The sequence below is a fragment of the Pelmatolapia mariae genome, linkage group LG13 (assembly GCF_036321145.2).
Source record: "Pelmatolapia mariae isolate MD_Pm_ZW linkage group LG13, Pm_UMD_F_2, whole genome shotgun sequence".
NCBI lineage: Eukaryota > Metazoa > Chordata > Actinopteri > Cichliformes > Cichlidae > Pelmatolapia > Pelmatolapia mariae.
In genome coordinates this window covers 6117329-6143205 of record NC_086238.1, presented here as the reverse complement: position 1 = coordinate 6143205, position 25877 = coordinate 6117329, and the positions used below count along the sequence as shown (strand labels likewise).

The window sequence follows — 25877 nt, the reverse complement described above, 5'->3', positions numbered from 1 at the left end:
CTAATTTTACAAACATGCTGATGCCTAGCAAATACAGTCTTGACATTCCCATCTAGAATGCCATACTGCTACAATAAGCAAAAGTATATATGTGCATGTGTGACCTGGGCTGCATCATTCTTCTGCATACAGTAGTATTGTGGAATATTTCTGCAGCTCTATGCAGCTGATTAAACAGCCCAGCTCAAGGTGTATCACTATCACAGCATCCCCTTCATCACCAAATGGCTCTTTATACCTAATACTCATATTTATTCATAACAAAGACACATAATTATTATTTATTACTTTATTCCATGTTAATCTTTAAGATTAGCATGTTTATCTTTAAAATTAAAATTCTCTTAATTAACTGTTGCGCTGCAACAGTCAAGGATAAGACTATAGTAGGGGTCATACAAAGCGGGCTGGTCACCCACTGCATTCAGAAGATTGTAAAGTTGCTCACTCAACACAAACTGTTCCTGGAAGAGCAGGAGCCAGCACGTCCTCTGGCTCACACACTGAAATACAAAGACTACAGTGTCTACATGTAGAGAGAACTGGCAATAAATATACCTGTTTTACTTTTGTTCCAGATAGGTATGATGGAGGAATGGTTACTGTCTGTACAGTTACCCTCTCTGTTGGAGATTCAATTCACAGTGCTAATTCACAACAATAATACAAAGAAAACAATCATAAGAAACCCTATGAGCAAGCACTTTGGTGACTATGGAAAGGAAAAAAAATCCTTTTTGGAAGATGGGGTGGCCATCTGCCATGGCTGGTTAGGGGTGAGGGGAGGAAGACAGGACTAATGACATGCTGTGAAAGAGAGTGTCAGGGATTAGTTATAATTAATAATTAAATGCGGAGAGGTGTATGAACACATACACATACATGAACAAACCAAAAATGTGACTAAGGAAGAAACACTCAATGCATTATGGGAATCCCCAAGCAGCCTAAACCAATCGCAGCACGACTAAGGGAGGATTCAGGGTCACCTGATCCAACAATGTTTAATGATTTCTTTGAAGTCTTGTTTTTTTTCAGGGTGGGAAGATTTTACAGCATACATCTTTATATAAGGATAGAGAGACTTAAAAAAAATTATTAAGTCCTCAAACTGAAATTTATTTCTGATTTTCTTTAAACCAGATGGGGTCAAAAGTATATATACAACCTCAAATATATACATACTCTCCCACTAATATTTGGTTAAAGTACCTTAGGAGGTTACACTTTTTTTATAAAGACCTTAAAGATATTATACCCTGGAAAAAGAACAGCTCAAACACAGACACAACAGCCTTTACCTGGACAGTCCTACAACTATTTCTTTTAAGTCATTTGGCAAATGCATGAGCTGTTCCCTCTAGCCCTTAACTAGAAGAACATCCTACACACACACACACACACACACACACACACACACACACACACACACACACACACACACACACACACACACACAAATAAACATCAGAAAATATCTCTCAAAAAGCCCAACAGGAGCTGCTACAAGTTCTCTCTCAACGCTGCTTCAGGCTTGCCCTTAATTTAGCAGTAACATAGTAATATATGAATCTCCTGATGTATTTTGAATTGTTTTGTATGTTTTGATATTACCCTCTGTTGTACCGTTAGCAATGTCATCACCTCTCCTCCCTCTTCACTTTCACCTCAGCCATTGCCTCTCCACCTTTCACCCTTTGTCCTGTATTGAAGATAGTCCCACTTCCCCCTCAGTGTTTACTGTCAAGAACTTCCAAAGACTGCATTTTGTTGACCCTAGTCAGTGGTTGTTTACATATCCAGTTTTGCATTTTATCACTGCCCTTTGAAGTTTGTCTCTATATGGTTAGTTGTCAGCTGAGCAAACCCTTGTGTTGTCCTCGGGTCATTTTTGTTTCCATTACTGTGTATAAGAGGATTAGTAAGGAGGAAGTGAGGGCAGAAATGAAGAGGATGACAAGGGGAAAGGCAGCTGGTCCAGATGACATACCTGTGGAGATATGGTAATAGGTGGGATGGACTTTTTCACCAGAGAGGAATGAAGAAGAAGTATACTGCTACCAGTTTTCAAGAATAATAAAACAGAGGGATAAAGCTGATGAGACATGCCATGAAGATAAGGGAAAAAGTTGCTGAAGCTGGGTTAAGAAAGGGGGTGACAAGCAATCGGCAGAAAAATAGCTTCGTGTCGAGAAAGAGCACTGTAGATGAAATGTTTGCTTTGAGAGTGTTGGTAGAGAAGTACAGAGAAAGTCAGATGGAGGTGCACTGTGTCTTTGTCGATCTAGAGAAAGCATAATATGGTGAAAAGAGAAACTGGGTTGCTGAATGAGGAAGTCAGGAGTGGCAGATAAATACGAAGTATGCATAAGGACAGAGAGAAAGTGGTGAGGTGTGCAGCAGGAGCGATGGATGGGTGATGGATGGAAGGTGGAATCACACCAGGGATCTGCTCTGAGCCCCCTTGTTTGCAGTGGTGATAGACGGACTGACAGATGAGGTCCTCCACCAGTCACCGTGGACTCTTCATAGATGTCACTGGGATATGTAGTAAGAGTAGAGAGTAGACAGAAGAGAACCAGGACAGTTGGAGGAAAGAAAAGAGGAAATAAAGGAATGTGTATGAATGAGAGAAAACAGGTGTGACAGCTGCGAGGAGTAGAGTAGACTTGTAGTCAAGACCGCCTAAACCAACACCAAGACAATACCAAGACCAGAGGTTATCGAGACCAAGAGAAGACCAAGACAGATCGAGTCAAGACCAAGACAAAGTCGAGACGAGACCAAGACCGAGACAAAAAAGTCTTTAAACTGCAGCCAGATGCTGCTTCATTTACGGGTGTCAGGCATGTTTATGTGTTTTTGCGATGCACTCGCACAGCCCTCCTCACCGCTGTCTACTGTCTCACTCACTTATTGAGAGGACAGACGCACGCTCCACTTGACTGTCGCGTCTCTCACCCTCTCTGTTTTTCACATAATGATATTATCCTATATCCTCGCATGTGATTGGCCACAATATGGAGGGATTGGAGCATAGCTGAGCCACCGTGTGAGAGCTGAGCAGGGAAAGGAAATTAAGTGAGGAGCCAGCTCTTGCTCAATGGGAGTCGACTCTTCTGATTCACTACAAAGCACTCTCTAAGCACAGCTCTTAGAGCTGATGCTTTTGTGCATGACACATTATCGAACGTTGTGTGTCATGGATACTGTTGACTCCAAATCTCCCGACCACTATGTCGATCTCAGACAGCAAGACAGAGACAGCGAGACCAAGAGAAGACCAAGACCAAAGTCCGTCGAGACCAAGACAAGACCAAGACCATGTAAAAGTGGTCTCGAGGCCGGTCTCAAGACCACTTTTACGAGACCAGCATGGCGTGGGTGAAGACAAGTATTAGAGACAGAAGGATGGCAGCAAGCGTAAAAGGGAAGGTTCAGATGGTAGTGAGGCCTGCTATCATGTATAGTTTGGTGAAGGTGACGATAAGACAGGAGGCTGATCTGGAGGTGACAGAGCTGAAGATGTTTGCTTGGTGTGACCAGGACAGATAAGGAAATGAGTACATGAGAGGCACAGCTCACCTTGAGCACTTTCGAGCCAAAGTTAGAGAGGGAAGGTTGGGATGCTGGGCATGTGAAGAGGAGGGATAATGGATATATTTTATGTAATGTTTTCATTTCAAAAAGTAACAAATTACCCAGCTAATATATTACTTTAATGAAAGAAACAGTGGACTGAGAAAATGTGATGTGTTTGACTGCCCCCTGGTGTACTCTTGAGTAATTTAGCACCAACAGGATGATTTTGCTGAAAATCATTGAAGAATGTGTGAGCAGTTTTCACACATTTAAACCATAAAACATTTATGGTTTAAGACATATTAGTGTTTATAGCAATACAGTCATAAGAACCCCAGTGCGCACAGTGCAGCAGGTAGACTCTGAGAAGCAGGGTACGCAGAGCGGCATCCTCCCAGTTTAATGAGTCTGTTTATTCAAAGTGACCCTTGCTCAGGCGGTCATGTGGTCGTTTGCGAACGAAAAGCCGGGGAGGAATGTCACAAACAGTTGCCAAAGCAGGAGATGCAAAGGGTAATACTTCACCTCAAGCAAACTGCATGAATGAAGTTACAAGTCTATATTTATTTAAATACCAAAGTAAAAGTAATACTTTTCCACATAAAGCTAAAGTCGCTGAGGTTTCCACATTTATGCATTTCGTGGAATAAAATGTCAAAAGAGATATCTGTCTGGAGTACGCAGATATTTCCTCTTTTTTGATTACATCAACTTTAAAGTTCTGTCTAACCTCTGTTCTTCTGTAATTGGTCCATGGGAAGACAAACAGACGAGGCCGAAGTCCACCTGGCCACCGTAAATAAAACAGATCAGGTGAATGTCCGCAGCGCGCAGAAGCCCATTCAGTGCAATGGGAGGCGGACGGGATACGTGTGCGTTACGAGGATGAATTATTATTATTATTATTATTATTATTATTATTATTATTATTATTGATATAATCGCATTATTACTGGCTGTTGTAGGAATGAATGGAAGTGACAGCAACACAGACGGAATGGATGGTTTGGAGGTTGAAGATGAACTATGACTTTATGACGACTACAAAATGGTGAGTATCGTTTCTCGCTTTTTTTCCTCCCCAGAAAAGAAAATGAGTTGCGCTCCTTTTAAATTTGTTTTGCTATAGTTTGTCTATACGTCTTCCTTTTCTTTCTTTTTTTTAAGTTTTAAAGCAGCACTTTTTATGATCGGGCTTCAGTTCTGCTGATAGGCTGTTAAAGCTAAACGCGCCTACTAGTCCTCTGAGGTCTTATTACATTTAATACATATTTATTCTGCGCTTTATGTTATCATTTATTTGACTTTTACTATTATGCTGTATATTTACAGACTCATAATTGACATGAGTTTTATTGAAAAAGAATATTCTGGTCTAAAAGGGACGCACTGTTGGCATCAGTAGAATTTAACAAGGAAACTACAATAGCAGACATAAGTGTCACCGATTTTCGGGCATTCCACACGAAACATAAACAACTGAAAAGGAACAACAAAACAATCAGACAGTGTATGTAATTGTGATGTGATTGTCCCGACTACAATACATGTTTAGAACACTGTTTGAGAGATCATCCGTAAATAGCGAAGCTGGGTTGTTGTGAGAGGAAATAACGTTTGCTCTCACTACACTCACGACTTCACAACTGGACTTCAGGTGGGAAATCCTGCAATAAAATACAAAAATAAATACATTTAAAAGACACACATCTTTTGGATAAAAGATAATGCTGTTTTTGTTGTTTGTTTGTTTGTTTTTTAATTTAATCTAATATATTGGATCTTGGGAACCATATAAAAGAGTCAGGAGTTGCATTTAAAATGCAAACTTGCATTGCAAACGAAAGGTTATATGTCCTCCGATGTAAGCTTTTTAAAACATTAAACTCAGAACAAAAAGAAAAAAAAACATTTTATAAGTTCATTGTTATCAGTGTGACTTTATGGTTTATGTATGTAATCTCTTGTGCACAGTTCAGGGAGATGGAGGACGAGATATGCCTCGGCTGTAAGGTGTCTTTCATCGCATCATGCGCTGAAGCCCCTGGTTGCCAGTCTGGTCCTGCTGGTTGTGGTGATATATGGTCTGGGCGACAAACTCAGAAACTTTGTGGCTTCCATTTTTATCCCTCAGTATCGCTACCCGTATCCTGTGGCCCTCAGCTTTGCCCAGGTTGGTGTCTGCAACTTTTGGATTTTCTTCTTTTGGACACAACCAAACTCTGATTAGAAAGGATAAGGTCAAAAATACCTTTTTACAAATTAGTATAAATAGTAATGTATATAAGTGAGAAAAAAGGTCATGTGAGGCCACTCAAATGCTTTTTAGTTTACACAAACCTCTGTTTCTTGACCGCAGGGTATTTGCTTTTGCTTCAATTACAGGTGCATTTATAATAGCTTTGCCAACATCAAGGCAAATAATGAAGTTACATATTGCAAGAGAAAAAAGCAGGAAGTTATAACAAACATTCGAATGGTCTTTCAAAATGTAAGCTTAATCATTGGATTGCTGTTAATCATTTGTGCCGCCAGCTGTGGTGGTCAGTGAAATTCTATCAGTAATTGCTGTTTGTGCTAGTTTAAAGGTGAACACAGACGTAGAGGGAAGTGACAGAAGGACTTTATTGCTGATAACACGTGTGCAGGATAGATGTTTAACCAAATGATTGCCCAAAGAACTCAGATGCAAGTGTGACGCTGTACAAAGGTGGAATTAACTTTTGGGTGTCCAGCTTTGACCTCAACTGCTGATATATAGGAGAGGTGCTATACTGACTAAATGATTCTATGGTCCACAAGCTAACATTGCCTGTAACAACTGAAAATGAGTCACAGGACCGGTTGGGTTTAGTCCACGTCTTATCCATACGACCCGCTTTATATGCATTTTGTTTATGAGGTCCTTCAGAAGAATAGTAAATGTGTAGGTATGTCGCAGCATATTTATCATAAATTCAAGCATGCAGAAATCAGGATGTGTTAGTGAAACGTCAACAGCATATGCTCACACTTCATTAGGTACACCTTGCTAGTACCAGGCTAGACTACCTTTTGCATTCCAGACTTCATTGTTTGTTGGACGGATTCAACAAGGTGCTGGAAACAGTCCTCTGAGATTTTGTTTCATATTGACATGATCGCATCGCACATCAATCCTGTTTCACCACATCCTAAAGGTGCTCCATTGGACTGAGATCTTATTAACCACCAGCTGAACTGGTAATAATGAAGTGCCCCCGAGTGTAGAATATTATTGTGCAAAGAATGGCTAATTGTAATGTATTACCCACCCAATAAACTACAGCTGCTTGAGCATGAAATGACATAAGCATTTATTTCACTATTAGTTCATAGTGTAATAGTGTTTAATATCTCTACAGTTAACTCATTTACTTGCTAACCTGTTTGATAGCAATCCATCACAATATTTACAGGCTCTAAAGTGGTAACATTGAAATGATTAAGTGTGCTGTCAAAAACAGAAATGATGATGATGATGTACAATATTACTTAAAATAGATTGATTTTTTTATTACTTTTTTCCTTGTTTGACTTTTGCTTAAAATATAAATATTTTTTTTAAAGTAGATGTGAACTCTGTTCCCTTTTGTCAGGACTAGTTTGAAATTATGACCCAAAATGACCCTGCAGGCAAATTGCTGATGAAGAGGCACTCACTCAGTCTTAGCTGTAAACGTTACTACCTTTCACACATTCCAGTTTGTGTTAACATGCCTTAGCCACATGAATTGAAGTAAATGTTTACCTATCATTAAAAATGAGTGATTCACATAAGCACTTGTAGGCTTTTTTAAAGTTAGATAATTGTTTATTTTTTTATATTCTGTCTTTTCAGGTTCTGGTGTCTCTCTTATTCTTAAATCTCCTGCACGCCCTGGATCTGGTGCATCTAAGAAGTTATTCAAAGTCCCTGGGTGAGAGGACGCTGCCGTCTGCTATCTGTAGCAGCATTCAAGCAGTGCTGACCATGTGGGCCAAAGCCAGCAGCTCATCTTCCAACCTCTTCGTCCTCATGGTGCCTCTGCTGCCCCTGGTAACTGTGGCCTTTAGTTTTGCCTTGAAGCTGGCATCCCCACCAGCAAGCCACATCACTGCTCTGACTTTCATCATCAGTGGGACCTCTGTGATCATCACAGGTAAAACTTTGGATATCAGATGAGGGTTTCACATATTAGAGTAAATGAACCTCTAATTAGTTTTCTCTTTCTGTCTGTCTGCAGCATCTGAGGGTCTCTTAAGTATTGTGCCTCTGGAGTATATATATGGACCTCTGGCTTTAATCCTGCACAGCCTGTCTCTGACTTGGCTTGCTAAAGTGTCTGAGATGGAGCGCCGCCACCCTCCAGATTCCCAAGCCTCTGTTTTTGACATCTACTATACACAGCTGGTGAACCAGAGCTGGGTGTTGGGCCTCCTGTGGTTTCTGCACCCAGAGCGTCCCTGGCACGTGTTGAGTCAGGCCAACTGGCGCAGCCTGCTCTTCCATGGATACCTGCTCGCTATTCTCCTGCTGGGAATGGTGCTGAGCTTCCTGGTCGGTGTAGTGGCTCTTTGTGTCTCACCCCTTGCTGCTGCACTGCTCCACTCAGCGAGGTACATAGTTCAGCCATTTTTTCAGCTTCTGTAAAGGACTAAAAGATTTCGTAGGTCGTCTTGCACTCCACTGACCCTAACCAAAGTGTTATATCTGTAGATACTAGCTTTATTCATCCCTTATCAGTCAATATCCACTCAGATTACAAAGTTATAAAAGACAAAATGCAGGCTATGGTGGCACACTAACGATATACGGTTAGTAATTATGTGTCATCACAAGTTTTTATCTTATTCCTTTAATATGTTATTAAGACAATACATGCCCTAGCTACTTGTGACTTTCTGCAGCGTGAGCAACATGAGTGCTGTTGCTCGTGCTTTCTAAATCAGTGGCACTAATGGAAAATAGTTTACAAGCTAGTTATTTATTAATGAAACAGTTAAGCGTCAGGGGTCAAACATTACAATTTTTCTTTCAGACATGAAGCTGAAGTATTAAGCAACTATCAACAAGCTGAATTTCTCTTATGTACGAATAAACAAACAAAATAAATGTGAGTCGTTTCCAATTTTATGACATTAATTTCTGAGAGCTCTTAACAGCGGATGTGCTGAACATTCCTAGAAGTAGTCCTCGTATGACCCTGATAGCTTTCAGAGGAAAAGGGATGACAATGACAGAATGTTGACACAGACTGCTATCTTGTTTTATGATGTTAACTATTTAAATTCGCTTACTTAACTGAATTAATACTTAACCAGAGACAGACAAAAGTTGCCCTTGAATGAATCTGACTGTAGAGATGTCAGATGAGAAGGGGGTTTACATGTGGAAAGAGCTGAACGCTCATTCTAGTGCTGCTGTTCTTTTTGTTGTAATTGTGTATTTCACATTTTTATTAGAAGCCAAATTGTTTCCTAGTCATTCTTGAGCTTTTTGGAAAATGTTTATATGCATTATTTTTAAAAATTACACTTGAATATGCTAAGAAAATGTGAATTATGCTGACAATTTGAATAAAAAATAAGAATGAAAAATGGCTTTATTTAGAAAAATATTTTTTGTAGTAGAACAAAAACCACCATAAGTGCATGCAACAATTACACAAAGCAACAGGTATTAAAAATTTACAGTTAACCTGACATAAATGCTCATTTGCTGCAAAATCTCACTTTCAGTTAACCGTAATTTCAAACAGGTGAATTTAAGGTATTTTTAATATTAACTTCATCTGTGTTACAAGTAATTTCAGTGCTTCCATCAAGCACACTGTGTCTGGTGTTTATTTATTTAGCTGCTGGTCTTTCCTGTGCTGTTAACTTCCCACATCTCATTAGGTCAAATGACACATATAAATTATTTGATTCTACTTCCTGCCCTTTATGCGGGATCAGAGTTGGGTGGTAGATGTATGCCCAAGCTCTGCAGCAGATTGGAAGCTGGTCCTGCCAGCCCCGCCTGGCAGCTGAGGGACTCCAGCAAGTTTGTGACCAAATTGACATCCACATCTAAGGGCTGGATCTCCTCCTCTTTCTCCTCCAGTTTGTTATCCCTTGGGAGATCGTCTCTGGCAGAAGGGTGAGAGGAGTCGCCGCTTGCTCCTGCCTTGTTGTAATTCTGCAGATACGATAAAGATAGGTTCAGGGTGACACCTGCGTCCTGCGCATATCTTTTGAATTCTTTTTATCTTAGCAAAGGAAGGCGTGTTACGAGAGTTTACCGTTCGATTGAAGCTTTGTCCTACATTAGTATTCATCAATTCCTCATCCATTTGGTCCATATATCTTTTGAGACTGTCCAGAGTTTCTGTTCCTTTCATCTCTGCTTGACCACAGAAGCCATCTTCTTTCTCTTCTACCTCCTCCTCCTCATCATCATTATCAGAATCATCAAGATCATCTGAATCCAGCTCTTCGTCTTTGCCTCCTAGAAAAAACAAAAAAGACAAATTCATTAATGATTTTAAAAAGAAAATTGTAGCAAGTTCATACCACATATTTCACTGTTGGCAAATTTCATACCAAGTAGTCTTCCCAGTGCGTTGGCCATTGAGTCTGGATCAATAGTAAAAGGCTGGGTTGCACTGCTCCTGGAATAGAAATGAAAAAGACTGTCAGTATGACAATGTAGGCCTAAATAAATTAGGCTTGCAAGAATATACACATACCAATTTGCAGCTCAGGGAGACCATTAAGGGAAAACTATGCTCATACTACATCCATATGGATATTAAAATCTGATAGATTTTTGGCTAAATATGAACAAAAATCAACAAGATTACAAAGTCACTTAGTCTCACCAGGGCAGTTCTGCACCTTCATGCGAAGACATGACCTTAAGGAAGTTCTTCATCCCTTGACTGATAGCTACCAGGCTGTAACCAGCTTCCTCTTCCTCTATGTTGTCCTCCTTCTCCTTTCCCCTCTCCTCTGCATCCCCGGCATGCTGTTTCTGTTTGGTGGAACTTGAGTTTTGGCTGCCAACATCAGCTCTACCCCCACTTCTCTCCTGCAACAGCCGCTCCAAATCCTGAGCTGTGATATCCAGCCAGCTATCACCTGGAGGTTGACAAAGAGAAAAACTAATTATGGGAAATGTCCGTAAGAAAAAAATGGAGAAAATGAGGGAAGCATAACAAAAGGACAGACACTGAAAGAAACTGGCACAAGGCAAAGAATCTTAGGTGGCTGAGATAGACAAAGGCAATGCTCACTTTCTAGCAAGGTCATATTAAAGTTACAATGCTTAACAAATAACAAATCAAATCTTCCAGAGACAGACAGGTGTTCTTACCCTAGCTAGGAAAATTACACTTAACTGAGGTCTAAATTAAGTATCCTCACATTGTGCCTTCATGGATCACTTGGCAAATGTGACTAATGTCTTTCAGTACTAAGAAAGACAATTATTTACACTCACACATTATTTAAATAAGACTTTGCCAGTTTCTAGTCAGGATTTTCACTCACTGTCCTCTTGGGGGAGCTGTGACTCATTTTTCTTCATCTCCTCCAAGTTGAATGGTTCACAGCTGTGCAGCAGCTGGCGAACCTCCTCACCTGGGGACAAAGCACTGAGGCAACACACACACACACACACACACACACACACACACACACACACACACACACACACACACACACACACAAAAAAGGTTCATTCAAACAGATATCTTAGATGACATTGGCATACATATTCACACTGTGAACAGTTTAAGTCTTTACCTTGATTTTGAGGCAACTGACTGTTTGAAGAAGTTTTCTGCTGATCTTGTAAGTTCTCTATAACGTGCTGAACCTTCCAGTTCTCCCTGCATTTGACAACAGTGCAAACACATTTTTTAAAAATGTGCTCCAATAGATAAATGCTGAATGTACTGCAACTTTAGCCATGTGCATGCATGAAAAAAAAAAGTGACATACATGGAAGTAGCCATTCCTATTCAAACTCTCCATAAAGCCTTTCCACTGTGGGTTACAACTGACTGGGGCATTAGGCTCTGATGAAGGCAGTCTGCACCTAGAGCACAGGATCTCAAAGCCGTGGGCCTGGGAGTACAGCATGAGCACAAGATTATGACTTTTACATAATAAAACAACCCTGTTATCTGCATTAAAAGTACGCAGTATAAAGTACAAAGATATATAATGAATCACCAGCTTCAAGCCAAGCTCATGAGCCTTGTATTGGGAATGAGAATGAGGAGGTAAGGTGAAACCACTCCTCCGGTCTGGGGTGAACTGTTGCTGCTGGAGCTGGGCATACAAGCACCGGGTGAACGTCACCTGGAAATATTTATTCAAGGTTAGGGGTAACAGACGCCCTCCCAAAAAATAAATAAATACAAATCACTAATTACAGTCCTGTACATAAAATAAGCATTTATAAAACAACACAGAACAGTTCTGAACAAAGATATTACCTTTTAAAAAGTACATATATACATGGATGTATTTACCAAAGTGAGGACTCGTGTATCAGGAGGAAACGTCTTGAAGGTTCGACACGCCTGCAAATCTACTGGATCTCGCAGGTAGAATGCTGAAACTGCAGGTGCAATGAGGTCTGGTCGCTGTGCCAACACAGTGGCAATACCTGCAGGTATGAAGCAGTGGGCACGGTGGAGGCCAGATTTAATCTTCCCTGGATACCTGAGGGGAAAGAAAAAGAATATGTTACAAAACTGTATTCCTCTAGTACACAACAGTGATTCAGCACCCTGTATTCTGATGTTTTAAATAGCCAATATCATGTAGCCAGTGCTCTCCCTGTCTATGCAGCTGGAAACCACAGAATCAGAATGCTCTATTTATCCCTAAGGAAATTATATAACTGAAATAGGCTGAGTGCCAGTTGACGCATGCAGAGTAACTTTGTCAGTAGTATTTATCATGATGTTGCTTTTGAATACTGAATATTGATTATATGTGGAATCCCTCTTACCCCTCTAGTCTCTTCTTCAGTGCTAAAGAAATCTTGGAGCTTGCCCGACAGACTTCTGGGTGGGTGTAAAGTAGCTCCAGAGCTTGTGCCACACTGGGTACCACATCTTTTGAAAAGCCCACTGAAGTGGATTTAGATGGGCAGGGAAGGATATGGAACTCTCCCTTGTATAGGAAGACCTGAGAAAGAAAAGGAGCGGTGCAAAAAAGCCTACACTTAGCAAAAAATTGACAGTGTCAAGTAAACAAAATTTAAAAGGGCTGTGCAGGTAAGTTTTTGCATGTTTTCTTCCAAGCTTGTTCATTCCAGGCTTGGTTTATTCCACTTAAGCATTAACTTTAATCAGGAAAAGTCAAATTGAAAACAAACAAAAATGAAGCATGATGATAAGTAATTCTATCCAATTGGGTGCGTTGTAAGTCGAGCTTAACACGGGGTCAACATTACAATGAAATGTACTTAACGAGATGAGGGAAAAACGTCACCAAGCATCTAAAAATTTAACAAGATTTAAAAAATAAATAAGCAACACTAAATCAACACAAATTTAAAATTAAAATACTATTAGAGACAGAAATAGAATTTTTAAAAGTCATAAATGGATACACATTCTTAAAATTATAGGTGTGCAGTATGCAGCATTACTACACATGAGAAATTGTGCAGTGACAAGTGTACGCAGTAGTGCCAGTGGGATTATTTAACCTGGCTTGCACATTGCAGTAAAGTGTCAGATCATTTCTGAAATAATACTGTCCAAACTTGAAGATGACAATGAGACTAACACTTGACCAAACACTTGGTTGATAAGAAAGACTGTTCTTTAATGGGAAACAAGCAGATTAGTTGGTGTGCCAGATGGCTGTGATCCTTGATAATGTCGTGGGCCGTATGCAGGTACAGTTGGAGGTAGATGCCCTTAATAGCTGGAGGGCTCTTGCCAGTCATTCATTACGGAATAAGCCTTTTTCTTTAAGCTCTGAGAGTTGACCGATGAGAAAGTCTTTACAGACAACCATTTTAAGCACTAATTAAGGTTAACATTCCTGTTTTTTTATTTAAAATGAAAAATATTTTGACATACAACCCTGGTGTTGTGAATCGCATTTCAATGTATTAGTAGAGAGGTCTAAAATGAAACCAAAGCTTGCCTGGGGATCAGTTTATAACTGCATAGGATGCTGTGGGAGGCAGTGAATTATTTGGGCTTAAACATACAGTGCTTCCAGTACTGTCAACTCTGCCATGTCATGTGGAAAACTCACCCTGTTTTCACTTGTGTCTGGATTCAGCCACTTAGGAAGGTAATCTGCTGCTTCAATCAGAAGAAACTCCCCATCATTATCCTCAACTCTGCACATATAAACAATTATTTTGGAAATAAAGACATAAATGACTGGTGAGCATTTTTATAGGGTGTATGTATTTATTGATACTTTTGTTTTATTATTTTGTGCAAACTCTGCTCTGAGTTTATAAATATTTAGAAACTATGAGCAGGATCACCCTTACCTTGCTGCAAGCTCAGGGAAAGCCTCCGTGATTTGCAGCAGGAGATAAACGATAAACCACTCGTCCTCAACATTGTCTCCAAACTGAGTGCTCCCACCTATGTGAGCAGGAATGCCTCCTGTGAATGAGATCCATACACGCCAGCCGTTAGTGTGTGTACCGAGTGTTAACCACGTAAAGACATACAGCATGCTGCTTCCTTTCTGGGGTGCTGAAAAAGTTCTACCTTTCTCAGGGTGATACTTGAGGTTGAATGGCTGATGCTGCCAGATGTACTGTATCAGAAGAGGGGCAACCTTTGCCAATATCTCCTCTACTAGATGTGTCAGACGTTCCTCAGTCTGCTGTGAAGAAGAGCTGCCTGGCTGGATCAAGAAGAGCTTGTACTGGACCATGTCCTCCTCAATCATTCTCCTAGGCAGAGCCTCCATAGTAGCAGTTTTAAAAGACCTAATAAAAAGATACGACGCTAAAGTGATGTGGAAAGACATATGAAAGGTCGGCAATGTCTGCTTTTATATTATGACTTTAAATTTAGATGCAAATAAAGAGAGGAAATCGTAGGCTTCTAGATAAACTCAACGTTTTACCAGTGATTATAACAACAACCTCTTGAAAGCTTCATTCGGCCTTACCTTGTCTTGTCTTCCTTTTAAATTGGTTATGTTGTGTTAGTATATTCTGGAGCGGCTCTTATTACGGTTATTCCTAAGTACGTTTCTTTCACGCCATCTGTAACTGTTTAGGTCCTACGACGAATTTCAATCGTCCTCGCCAAACAGATAATAAACAGAGTTCCTACCTTCTGTTTTTTAGCGGTTTTACCGATTTAAAAAAATACTTTACATTGCGATAAATGCACATTACTTAATAAGTCTAATTTTCCACTAAATTTGACAAATACACATCTTGCGTTTAGTTAAACTAACAGGACCGGCGAATACATTTTATAAACGCAACATGCTATTGCAATGAATGCTGGGAATTGAAGTGTGCAGCCTTTGGCTTTCCAGAAACATTTAGTTGGCCTGAAATACATTTCCCGCGATCCCTCGGGGCAACGAAGCTGCGTATCCATGACACCCGCGTTATTTTTGTTGTTGGTGGTGATGCTAGCTTTAGCAAAGAATATCATATGAGCTGGCGATAGCTTGCTCCAATAACGTTAAACACTCATTAAAAAATTATATATATATATATATATATATATATATAGCGAGAGAAACGTAATTAATAGTGAATTTCTGGGCTACTTAATATGTTCATTTAGTAAACCAAGAATTATTTTATGAGGGAATGTGGAAATTGTACGATGCTATTTGTGCCTTTTTTAATAATCTGGCCACCCTTGTACCAGTAGCTAGCTTAGTTTTTTGGACGTAGCTTAGCTGCAGCCGTTAAGAAACAGCGTCTCTATCCAGAGTATCTGCGGCTAATATTAGAGGAAATGTCAGAGCTCCATCTGAACCGTTCCCTGAGCGTCCTGGAAGTGGAGGCGAGAAGGAGAGGAGAGGGTTTGAGCATATAAAACGGAGGCAAAGGAGAATGATTTCACGATACAACCGGAGACCTGTATCGCACAAACTCGAGATGTGAGTAGCTGACATAATTTCTTAATTTTTTTCCTTCAATGCTGCTATTATTCAGTGGAGGGGGGTTTGATGATTGACTGCTAACCTACCTACACTAGTGACAGAAAGAGTAAAAATGATTATTTGTGTTGATCGATGTGGCGATATTCCAGCTTGCCCGTGGTCTATTTTAGACAGATGCAGTGTGAACATGGCAATCAGCTCATTTTAGATGATTGTCACATTTTTATTTCATACCACCCACTCTATTTATTTTCTCTCCAGAGAAAGCTGTCAAGCCATAAGAATGAAATGTAGACATTTATTTAATGAGATTGACTCAATAAGAGATACAAAACCAACACTATGGCCAGATACAATGGAATCAAGTGTAATCACAGTGTAATGTTTAAAAAACACATAATCTCCAGCTGTTTTCACTGGTGTCTGTTTTCTTCATGTCATCTTGTCATATTACAGTGCAGCGAAAAAATAGACAAATATATGAGTAAATATTAAACAAAGATTTAGATTTCAACTAAACGTGAAATGCAGTTTTTAAATGATTTCATTTATTTTGGGGGAAAAAAGTTATCCAGACCTACCTGCCCCTGTGTGAAAAAGTCTTTGCCCTTCCTTGTTATGCCATAAATTAACCACATTGTTTGGAAAGCTGTGTTCAATTTCACTAGCCACACCCAGGCTTGATTACTGCCAGACCTGTTGAATTAAGAAATAATTTAAGTAAGTGGGTGAACAGATCTCAAAAAGCAACACACTGAGCCACAATCTACATAAACTCAAAAACAGCTGAGAAACAAATTCACTGAATTTTTTTTATTCTGGAAATGGTGACAAAGCCATTTCTAAGGCTTTTGGAAAACTGCAGGCCTCGTATGTCTCAATTAAGATCAGTGTTCATCATTCAACAACAACAACAAAAAAAAGAAACTAGGCAAAAATGGCATGCAGGGAGAGTTCAATGGCAAAAACCACTGCTGACCAGAAAGAAACAAAGGGTCGTCTCGTTTGCCAGAAAACATCTTGGTGATCCCTTCATGAAGACTTTTGGGAAAAAAATCTTTGGACTGATGAGACAAAAGTTGAACGTTGTACAAGGTTTATGTCCTGTTTTATCTGGTGTAAAACTAACTCAGCATTTCATAAAAAGAACTGCCAGCAACATTCAAACATGGTGGTGGTAGTATGATGGTCTGCCCCAGACCATCATGAATTCTGCAGCAGAACAATAATTCGACACACACCAGCAAGTACATTCTGAATGGAGGTGACAAATTAAGGTTTTACACTGCCCTAGTCAAAGTCTGAACTTAAATCTGATTGAGATGCTTTGGCATGACCTTTCATGCTCAAAAAACCACCAGTGTGGCTGAGTTATGACAATTCTACACAGATGAGTGGGCCAAAATTCTTCCCTAGTGAATTTTAAGCATTGCCTGTTATCGCAAACACAAACTCTAAATTGCAGTTCTTGCTGCCAAGGGTGGCAAAGCCAGTTATTAGGTTTAGGGGCAATTATTTTTTTCACCCATACATCCATTTAAAAACTCAATGTTGTATTTACCAGAGTTATTTTTGTCGAATCTTAACATTTGACTGATGATCTGAATCAGCTATTAGGAAGGGTGGCAAATAGTTTTCACAGCACTGTATATGTGCCATAAGTTCATCAGTGACTATAATAGGGACTCTACATCTGATTCCTTTAGATCCATCGTAATCTGCTTTGACCTTATCATTCCCTTTTTATAAAGGCTGTGTTTCTCTGACAATTGCTCATTGCAAAAATAATTTTAATAAGACTCATGGTAATGGAGCTTTTGCACACCTTAGTTGTGTGCATGCTTTTTTCTATTGTATTTCAACACAGTGTTCAGATTCAGACTTGGTAGTTGGAGCTGACATATTAATATCGTTCCCTAGCATCCCAAAATGCAATTGCACACTCTTTTGTTGATTGCTTTTTCACTGAATGCTCTAAATCTGTCTTTATTGCAGTCGTGGGTTGTCTCGAAGCAGCCTTGACCACCATCCTCTTCCAGAAGAAGCAGACGACAACCAAACCCCTCCGTGCTACCTCCATGACCTGCAGGAAGCTGCTTCTGCACACAACAGGTAACTGAGTCCTGGTCATTCTGCAGAAGGACTCACACGCCAGGCTTGTTACAGTATAGTATTGAAATCTGTGTGAGAACAAAGACAGTGGTACTTAAGAAACTGTGCTCAAATAAGTGCCTAGAGTATGTTACAAAATGACTGCAGAGTAGTCAAGCCTTGCTTCTTGGCTGTTATGTAAGCAGACAAACCTAAGCAACACCAGAATAAGGCTGAAATAAAACAGCCTGCAACCAGTCACACATACACACATTCTCATGCTTGTGTATTTTGTAATGTTACACCATCTTGAGCAGACAACTGATTCTCAGGGCTCTTGCTATGTGACACCCAGAAGCAGCGGATTAATTCATATCACATTGCCTCCTTCAGATGCGCAGTTAAAAGAATAAAATATGAGGCAGCCTGTTAGAATATTCAATTGCCTTGACATTTGGCCTTCACTTTCCACCTTGATAATATCAGCAGCTGACACCAGTTCGATTCCCTCAGCGGAGTAACAGAGGCTTATTTTTCAGATTATACAAGTTGTTGGTTCTTCCGTTTCTTCTGGTACAAGAAAAACTGATGAAAAGAGAAATCGTGTGCTGAAAAGGAAGAACGAGTGCTAGAAACACTAGACACTTCATATAGGGAATTTGGTTCTTCCCATTGATTTTACAGCCAGGCTACATAACGGTTTTGTCTTTGTGCTTAGCTCAGAGACATCTGCTGCTTCAGGCCACTCTCAGTGCCCCACTGTCATCTCAGTAGACTCCAGCCAGTCCTGGTTAGGTATTCACAGCTCCACGGGTACTGGCATCTCCACCGAGAGGAGCTCTGTTTTCTCCTGGGGCTACGATGTAAGTCTGCTCACGAGAAAACTGATGCCAGCCTGACTCTGTCTGTAAAACAAAGGATGTACACACTGTGCACACTAAAACACTAGATATGTTGTTTTTCTTTTTCTTTTTTTTCTGTTGTCTTATTATAGACACAAACACATTGCTGCAGACCAGACCCTGCTGTTTTTACAAAACTTTTTTTTAGGACTCAATGATTTATTTAGTTTTTTGTCCTCAAGTTGCTTCTGAGAAGCAAAAACTCTCACTTAAGAGACATTCTCTTAAATATACATCTTTCTCCACCTTGACCTTTTTTTTATGACATGAGCAACGACCACAAACACTTGAATGCATCTCAAGATACTAGGAGCTAATTATCATGCACGTTGATGCTTGCATTGAAAAGTGATATGTTGCCAGTAAGTAAAATGCAGGCACTTTTAGTCGTGAAGAATAACTCTCTTTCCTGTGTTCCTGTTTCCATCCCATAGGAGTTTGACAAGGCGGCATCACGGCAGGTGCAGCAAATGTTTGAGGAGATCGACAAAGATCTTTATGAGGGAAGAGGAAGTGGGGGAGGAATACTCCAGGGGCTCCAGGATGAATGTCAGCAGTGGGCCACACGTTTCCCTCATCTTCGGTATCTAATCCGCCGTCTCCTATCATCAGCCAGCCCTTTTTTAATTCTCAACGAAATGGGGCAGCAGTGGGATCAAAGACTAATTCTGTGGAGAAAAACCTGTAAAAGTGTTCGATTCTTCTACAGAATCGCACTTGTTTTACATATTCATTGTGTGTGTGTGTGTGTGTCACTCAGTATCCTGGGGACTCAGCTGCTGTGTCCCAGTGATGAAGGCTTCCAGTGGTATACTACCTCAGGGAAAGGCAGCGCTTCCAGCAGGCTGTCGGCGGGCAAAGAAAGCAGCTTGAAACCCCAGGAGAAAGATAGGGAAGGAACAGAGTAAGTCTCAACTCTGCACTGAGTCGATACATAAGGTTAGAGATCACCTGTTGCATCTCTCTCAGATATACGAAGATATCTCTGCGTGTGTGAGTGGTATCTCACCATCTGATCTAGCGTTATCTTGGAGGGTGCAGTTTAGATAGTATCGTAGGCTGTTATGTTTGATTTGTGTCCACATAATTATGGCTGATATAGAATAATCCTTTAATTGTCCCACAAGGGGAAATTTGGTTATCGCTTTTATCATTCTTGGCTGAAGAAGATTTCAGGAATGTCAAACGTTACTCAGAACAGCCTGTCACTGCCGCTTAAAATGGACATTGCATTTTGTTTTATCAGTCAGTCTTCAGCTTTTACTCTGAAACAGCAGAGACAAGAGACAGCCATTACTGTCAATAAACTCTGTTAACACTAACTAACTATGAAACAGTTTACAGCAGTTATGTATGTTCAAAGCCCAAAAAAGCCATATCTTGCTTTATTATTTAAAGAAAAACTGCAATGCCTCTGTCTGTCTGTCTTGAGTGGATGTTGGCTGTCCAGATTACTCCTGTTTTTGCATCAATTATAGAGGAGTCCTGGCTGACTCTGGTTTTGTGACCTAGATCCTCTGGCTTTTTAATTAATAATCTGAGCCTGAGTCATGATTGGTATCATGGTTCTGAGAAAATGATGCTTTGACTCACACTTTTAATTGATAGACTAGTAGGAATTAGGCTGCTCTGCTGTCTAACTAGTTTTTCCGTAAATCGCGTTGATATAAAAGAGATTAGATTAAGCTTGTTTGTACATATTAAAATTATGTTAATTCTACTTTTCAACATGTGGTTGTCTGCTAAATTTGAGGGATTTAGTTTTTATGGAAATGACCTTGTTTAACTAAGTCTCGTCTTCTCTTGGTGGGGGTAAGGTTGAATGTGCAGGGCCGGAGAGCACATCTGATCAGATCCAATTCACCAGACTTGGATGCTCAGCCTGGTACCTCCAGCGGCATTGGCAGCCATGACAAGAATAGAGTGACTGAAATAGAGGGTCAGATGGAGGAATATCTTGCTTTTGATAGCACAGACTTGTAAGTTACTCTGTTTTCAGAATTGCTGTTTATGTGTTGTTCATTTTCTTATAAGATCCTATTTCTGCAGGGAGGATGACCAGTGGGAACAGGATTGCTCCGAGTCGAGTCGGAGGCATAAATGTCTGCCCCCAGTCTCACCATACCGGTGTCGCCGCCACGCTGTTCTCGATCTGCTGTTTGATGATGTGTGGCGGCAGCTCATTGGCTGCATGAAAGAGCTGGTTCAACGCCACTGGGAATGCTGCACTTCACGTAGGCTGAATTTGACTGGTTTGCATGCGTTAGGCTGAACTCTAATTAACAAATCAACATTCTTATGCACAACAGTTTTAAATTTGTCATTGGCAGATGATGAAAATATTTCTGGGAACTTGAGCCCTATGCAGCAAGATTTCCAGAATCCCTTTATGCTGCTCTCCACGCTGCCCACGATGCTGCCCAAACTTGGCCAGAGCCGGGTGCCCCCACTCACAGCTGGCATGCAGTTCCAGGTCAGTGGTCTGAGGAGTAATGGGAGGCACCGGGGTGCGTCTAAGGGAGTTCAGACTGTGGGCCTCGTTTCACTTTCATCACTATCAGGAGGGTCAAAATTGAATTTTTTTTTTCTTTTAGTCGATGCCATCAAACTAAGTGACTATGTTATAATAGAAGAACATAAATAGTTATAGATTTCCTTTGTATATTTAAAAAAGTGTCACTTTTATGTGGCGCCTTCTTCACTTTAATAATGACAATGTATTAACTGAAAAGAAGTCATTTGAATAGCATTGGCAAGTTTAGTCTTATAGAGTTAATGAATACATTTCTCGTATGGATTGAGGTAAGACTCATTTTACCTAGAGTCACATGTGTCTGCTCCAGAGTTCACACTTAATTATTACCCCTGCCTGTTGCTCTTCACTCTTTCAGCGCTTCCAGTTCATTAACTTGTATCACTGTTTTCTTTTCTTCCCTCTTCACTTTCCACTCTTCACCATGCCAATGTATTTTGTCTTATTTCATCTCTTTTGGTCATTCTTTTTTATTTTTATTTTTTCAATTTTCTTCTGTTCTTATTACCCTCTTTCTCACTTACCCTTCTTCCTTCCTTTCCTTTGTATCCACTGTCTCTTTCTTTGGACATGCCCTCTACCACTCTCACTTAAAGAACACAAAGTCAAGGGGCTCAAAGCACAAGTCCAGACGGAAATCCAAAAAGCAGAAAAGGCCTTCCAGTGTATGTAACTCCCTCACTTAGAGCCAAAATGGTGGCGTGCTGTGTGCATGCCGTCCACAGCGGCTCATTATCTTTACCTCTAGATTAAACGTGTTTGTGACTGTTGATTAACACCGAAGCGTCGCCATCTGTTTATCTTTTTAATTAACTACAACTTACTTTAAACATGTACAAGTTTAACTGTAGTTAGAGCCTTCCTTTTTTAGGAGAGTGCTGGAATGTATTATTTTGCTACTTATTGTTTTTGTTGCATTTTTAGTGTTGTGACTGTTGTCTTTTTGGTGCCATAGCAAATATGGGGCCCTCCTTACATCACTGCATGACGAATAACCATTTCTTGGCAATTTTTCTGCACTATACATATGGAAATAACTAGCCCTATTAGCCTCTTCTTATATTATGTGATTTTGTCCCCTCCTATCTCCCTCCCCTCCTTGACCCCTTAATCATTTCCATCTTTTACTTTTCATCCCATCTGTCTCATTACTATCTGTCACTCATCTCACACCAAACCCCAGGCTGGAAGAGTCCCTGTAGGAGCAGCCGCGACTCAGCACAACCTGAACGACCTCATCGTGATCCACAGCATCCCCCTTCAGCAGAGGAACCTGGGTGTGCCGGATAGAAGCCAGTATGATCACATATTACTGTCTTAACCTGTGAGCAGTGGCTTTAAAAAAAACTAAAAACAAACAGGGAAATTAATTTTAGCACAGTTCTGAATTCTAATATGTGATTTAAATCTTTAACTCAGAGAGAAAAGAGACAAAGATATCTTGCAGTTTTCCATTTACTGAAAAACACATTTTGCAGAACAAGAGGTACAAAGCATCATTCATGCAGTGTTTTTGTCCCTGGTCCTAACACCTTGTTTGGCAGAATCCTCAGCCAGTTGGCTGGTTGCAAACAGACTATTCATCGAACGTGTTTTGCTCTCTTTCCTTCCCACTCAGGGAGCCAGAAGAGCGTGCGTCTCACAGACCGGGATCTAGCGCGGTCCCCTCCAACAAACCTCGCCCTCGCCGACCCCTGGAGCAGAGCTCTTCCTCGCTGTCCCGCCCAGCACAATCGGCCCGACGCAGGAACCCTCCTCCCCGAACCCTCCTGCCTCTTGTTCCCAATCCGAGTCAGTCGAGCGCAGTGGGATCCATGGATGAGGTCATCCGCGGGACACGTCTGTGAGTTTTAGCATCACGAGAACCCACCCCAGTTCCTACATTGCTTCCTTTTTCTCTCCTCATTCCCTCCTACACCCTGTGAAGTTTTGCAGATGTAGAGAGAACTTGCTTTCAGAACAGACTCCATTTCAGCTTATGGCTCTGTGCTGTAGAATAATGGAGGTTTAAAGTATTTAAAGTAAAGACCCATATTTTAGAATAAATATTTGTTTTCTTTGTTGCCTTGAGAGTAAGATGTAAAGTGTAAACTTTATCTGGGACCAGACTAGGTATGTCATTTAAACTGTATATTGATCGGCAGTATAACAAATAAAATCTAAAAAATGAAGAAAAAAAACAACTGAATGCATACGTTATTAGAAGAACTAACTTATCAATCAGTGCCACATGTAGGACTGAGCCTGTTGTCAGACGTTGTCAGGTAGTGAGCTTCCACACTGATTGACTAGTGCTTGATTGTTCATGTATAACTATTGTACAGCATATGAAGAAGCGCCCAGTATGTTGGAAAATCAGAGTGTAAACTGCTCTCTGGGATGTCAGACTGAATTTCAGTTTAGTTCTGTCTGACACATATTTGTGGCTGTTTTCAACAAACTTGATTATAGAATAGAATAGAATAGAATTCAACTTTATTGTGATTGCACATGTCACAAGTCCAAGGCAACGAAATGCAGTCTATGTGCATCTAGACAATAAATAGTCGTGCACATAGGGCCCAGAAAAGTTCAATTAAACTTTAGGCCTTTATCCTCTCTTCTATTATGGGTTTAACAGTGACCCCTCTGAAATCTCTTTAAAAAAAGGGGAGCTATTGATGAAGCATGGATAAAATGACAAAACTGTCTTCATCCACACATCCACAGACCCACAGCCAGTGACCAACTGACCTCTCCACCATTGCCTCTGAGCAGAAACACACTCCTTCCGCCCATTAGCACCGGAGACCCAGACTCATCTTACTCAGGGCAGCCATCTAAAACTGCACAGGTACAGGCACTCTCACCAAGTAGATAATTAAGTAATGTGCCAGTAACCCCTACAGAGAGTGTTTTACGAATGTAGATAAAGCCAGATAGTCAACTTTGTGCCCATTTCACTTTTCTTTTTTTAAATATCCCTCCAGCGCCAGAAGGGCCCATCTAGCCGTGCCCACAGTGCTATAAATGACAAAGCTGGCAGCTCAGTTCCGAGGGATCGCCACCACCTACTGGACGTTTTCTCTCGCCCCAACACAACCCACACTTACAGGGTGAGATGCTGGTTAATCATCAGAGAAAATACAGTCATTTAATTTCTGACCCCATAGAGAAGCTGTCATGTAATGTTTTTTTATTTTCCAGTAATTAGATTGTAGATCAGGTCACAATGGCATCAGTAACTATATTATTCGCTGGTATGGTTAACGTTCTGAATTGTAAGCATGTTTGACGCCTCACTTTGCTTTCAGTCAGATACTCCATACCGTCGATCCTTCACAGTGTTGGACAACATTGGGCAGGGGCGGCCAGGCAGAGCCTCTGTGGGCACAGGTCAGAAATTCAACCTGAATATTTGAAAAGAAACCATTAAAAATCTTGATGTGATGTACTGCCCTGGTTACCGAACGCCACTCTTTAAAACTATATCTGCCTCTTCGACTACTCATGTTCAAAATATGTTCATTTAAAGTTAAATAAAAGTTGATTTTATTGTTTAAAAAAAGCTAATACACTTCTGTATGTATGCAATCCCATTCATTTCACTGCTACTTTTAGGTCTGTTCTATTCATTCGTCCTTTACTGTTCTTCTAGTTAAGTTTTAGCTAAGCAGTATTGTTATCATACTGCTTGTTATAGCTGACTCAGTGTGTGGATATTCTTCAATAAAACAATCATTTTTATTTGCTCTCATAGTTCATAAACTTCAACAGTTCATCCTGGGGTAAAGTGAATCACTGATACTGTGAGCTAACACTCCTGCTTTTCTCTGCCCGTTTCCTGTTTTGAACATGCACTTTAAGGCGCGTTTCGTAGCACATCGCCTAATAACTTATGCATTCATTTATTCCTTCATTGCACCAGACTCCCTTGGAATCGGTGTGACGGGCATCAGTCTTGGCATCAGCAGCTCGTCTTTTTTGGACTCATTTTCCCACCACCCCTTGGGGCACTCGCCCATCAAAGACGAAGAGGAGCCGGACCCGCAAGCCCCTGTCCCAGGTCAGTAGATTAAAGTGGCTGATGAAACTCTTTCATACTCGGGCCTCAGAACTGAACTATAAACGCGGGAGACTGAAGCAGCAAGTACGGTTTTAAGGTTGTTTATTAACTTTAAATTATTATTATTTTTTTTAATTCTTCCTCTCAGCTCCACTGGTGCCTGCGTCAGTCCCGTCTCGGTCTCACACCCGAGGAGGCATCTCATCCAGAGCCAGCAGACCTGGCTTGTAGTTTGCCTCTAAACTCCAGACTTTCGAGCCACTCATCTTTATTAAAGTGCAACGCTCTGCAGCATCCGTGCCCACTGAACAGTTTTGTTTTACAGAAGTAGCAGGTTTTTTCATATTACGCTGCTTTTGTAATATTTTTGTTAAAACCCTATTTTTGTATTTCAAAAATCAGCTTATGAGGCTGCCAAACAGAAATAATTATTAACAATAACTCCATCTTCATGTACAGTATGAGCTGCATATTTAGACCTTAGTTCATGTATGATGTAAATATGTATATATCTATTTATATGTGAACGTACTGTATATTATCCTCTGTGCTGCGTTGTTGTACCAGGAACCCACTATGCAGGGAATAACACATTCATCCCGACAGGATTACA

The 25877-nt window shown here is 40.5% G+C and overlaps 3 protein-coding genes across 7 annotated transcripts; 2 read left to right on the top strand and 1 right to left on the bottom strand.

Annotated features, from left to right (window-relative positions):
* The first annotated feature begins 4293 nt into the window (after positions 1–4293).
* On the top strand, positions 4294–9098 carry si:ch211-248a14.8 (uncharacterized). 3 transcript variants are annotated; one of them, XM_063492080.1, is made up of 5 exons: positions 4294–4395; positions 4548–4633; positions 5557–5755; positions 7442–7742; positions 7827–9098. In XM_063492080.1, exons 2-5 carry the CDS (start codon positions 4554–4556, stop codon positions 8231–8233), a joined length of 987 nt encoding a protein of 328 aa, XP_063348150.1. In that variant the 5' UTR covers positions 4294–4395; positions 4548–4553; the 3' UTR covers positions 8234–9098. The 3 variants fall into 3 exon arrangements, with proteins under 3 accessions (XP_063348150.1, XP_063348149.1, XP_063348148.1); XM_063492079.1 differs by lacking the exon at positions 4294–4395 and adding an exon at positions 4419–4454 and having other exon boundaries at positions 7827–9097; XM_063492078.1 differs by lacking the exon at positions 4294–4395 and having other exon boundaries at positions 4469–4633; positions 7827–9097.
* Positions 9099–9270: 172 nt separating this feature from the next.
* ecd (ecdysoneless homolog (Drosophila)) lies at positions 9271–14870 on the bottom strand. Of its 2 annotated transcripts, none has more exons than XM_063492077.1 (14): positions 14734–14870; positions 14325–14567; positions 14099–14216; positions 13852–13939; positions 12587–12765; positions 12102–12294; positions 11800–11928; positions 11566–11691; positions 11368–11453; positions 11113–11216; positions 10443–10701; positions 10165–10232; positions 9864–10069; positions 9271–9760 (listed from the first exon to the last, which is right to left on the bottom strand). In XM_063492077.1, exons 2-14 carry the CDS (start codon positions 14527–14529, stop codon positions 9524–9526), a joined length of 1998 nt encoding a protein of 665 aa, XP_063348147.1. In that variant the 5' UTR covers positions 14530–14567; positions 14734–14870; the 3' UTR covers positions 9271–9523. The 2 variants fall into 2 exon arrangements, with proteins under 2 accessions (XP_063348147.1, XP_063348146.1); XM_063492076.1 differs by having other exon boundaries at positions 9272–9760; positions 14325–14548.
* Positions 14871–15284: 414 nt separating this feature from the next.
* On the top strand, positions 15285–25521 carry fam149b1 (family with sequence similarity 149 member B1). 2 transcript variants are annotated; one of them, XM_063491845.1, is made up of 16 exons: positions 15286–15690; positions 17689–17805; positions 18503–18647; positions 19121–19269; positions 19447–19590; positions 20504–20665; positions 20736–20920; positions 21017–21159; positions 21816–21884; positions 22403–22515; positions 22838–23062; positions 23929–24052; positions 24189–24314; positions 24513–24594; positions 25127–25264; positions 25413–25521. In XM_063491845.1, exons 1-16 carry the CDS (start codon positions 15644–15646, stop codon positions 25493–25495), a joined length of 2052 nt encoding a protein of 683 aa, XP_063347915.1. In that variant the 5' UTR covers positions 15286–15643; the 3' UTR covers positions 25496–25521. The 2 variants fall into 2 exon arrangements, with proteins under 2 accessions (XP_063347916.1, XP_063347915.1); XM_063491846.1 differs by lacking the exon at positions 21816–21884 and having other exon boundaries at positions 15285–15690.
* The last annotated feature ends 356 nt before the right edge of the window (positions 25522–25877 follow it).

Coding starts and splice junctions, on each gene's coding strand:
- fam149b1 (XM_063491845.1), top strand. CDS start 15,644: ATGATTTCACGATACAACCGGAGACCTGTATCGCACAAACTCGAGAT. Junction 17,806..18,502: donor GCTGCTTCTGCACACAACAG/GTAACTGAGTCC, acceptor CTTTGTGCTTAG/CTCAGAGACATCTGCTGCTT. Junction 22,516..22,837: donor GGTGTGCCGGATAGAAGCCA/GTATGATCACAT, acceptor CTTCCCACTCAG/GGAGCCAGAAGAGCGTGCGT.
- ecd (XM_063492077.1), bottom strand. CDS start 14,529: ATGGAGGCTCTGCCTAGGAGAATGATTGAGGAGGACATGGTCCAGTAC. Junction 14,217..14,324: donor CAAGTATCACCCTGAGAAAG/GTAGAACTTTTT, acceptor TCTCATTCACAG/GAGGCATTCCTGCTCACATA. Junction 11,217..11,367: donor TCAGTTGCCTCAAAATCAAG/GTAAAGACTTAA, acceptor GTGTTGCCTCAG/TGCTTTGTCCCCAGGTGAGG.
- si:ch211-248a14.8 (XM_063492080.1), top strand. CDS start 4,554: ATGGAAGTGACAGCAACACAGACGGAATGGATGGTTTGGAGGTTGAAG. Junction 4,634..5,556: donor TTTATGACGACTACAAAATG/GTGAGTATCGTT, acceptor TCTTGTGCACAG/TTCAGGGAGATGGAGGACGA. Junction 5,756..7,441: donor TGGCCCTCAGCTTTGCCCAG/GTTGGTGTCTGC, acceptor CTGTCTTTTCAG/GTTCTGGTGTCTCTCTTATT.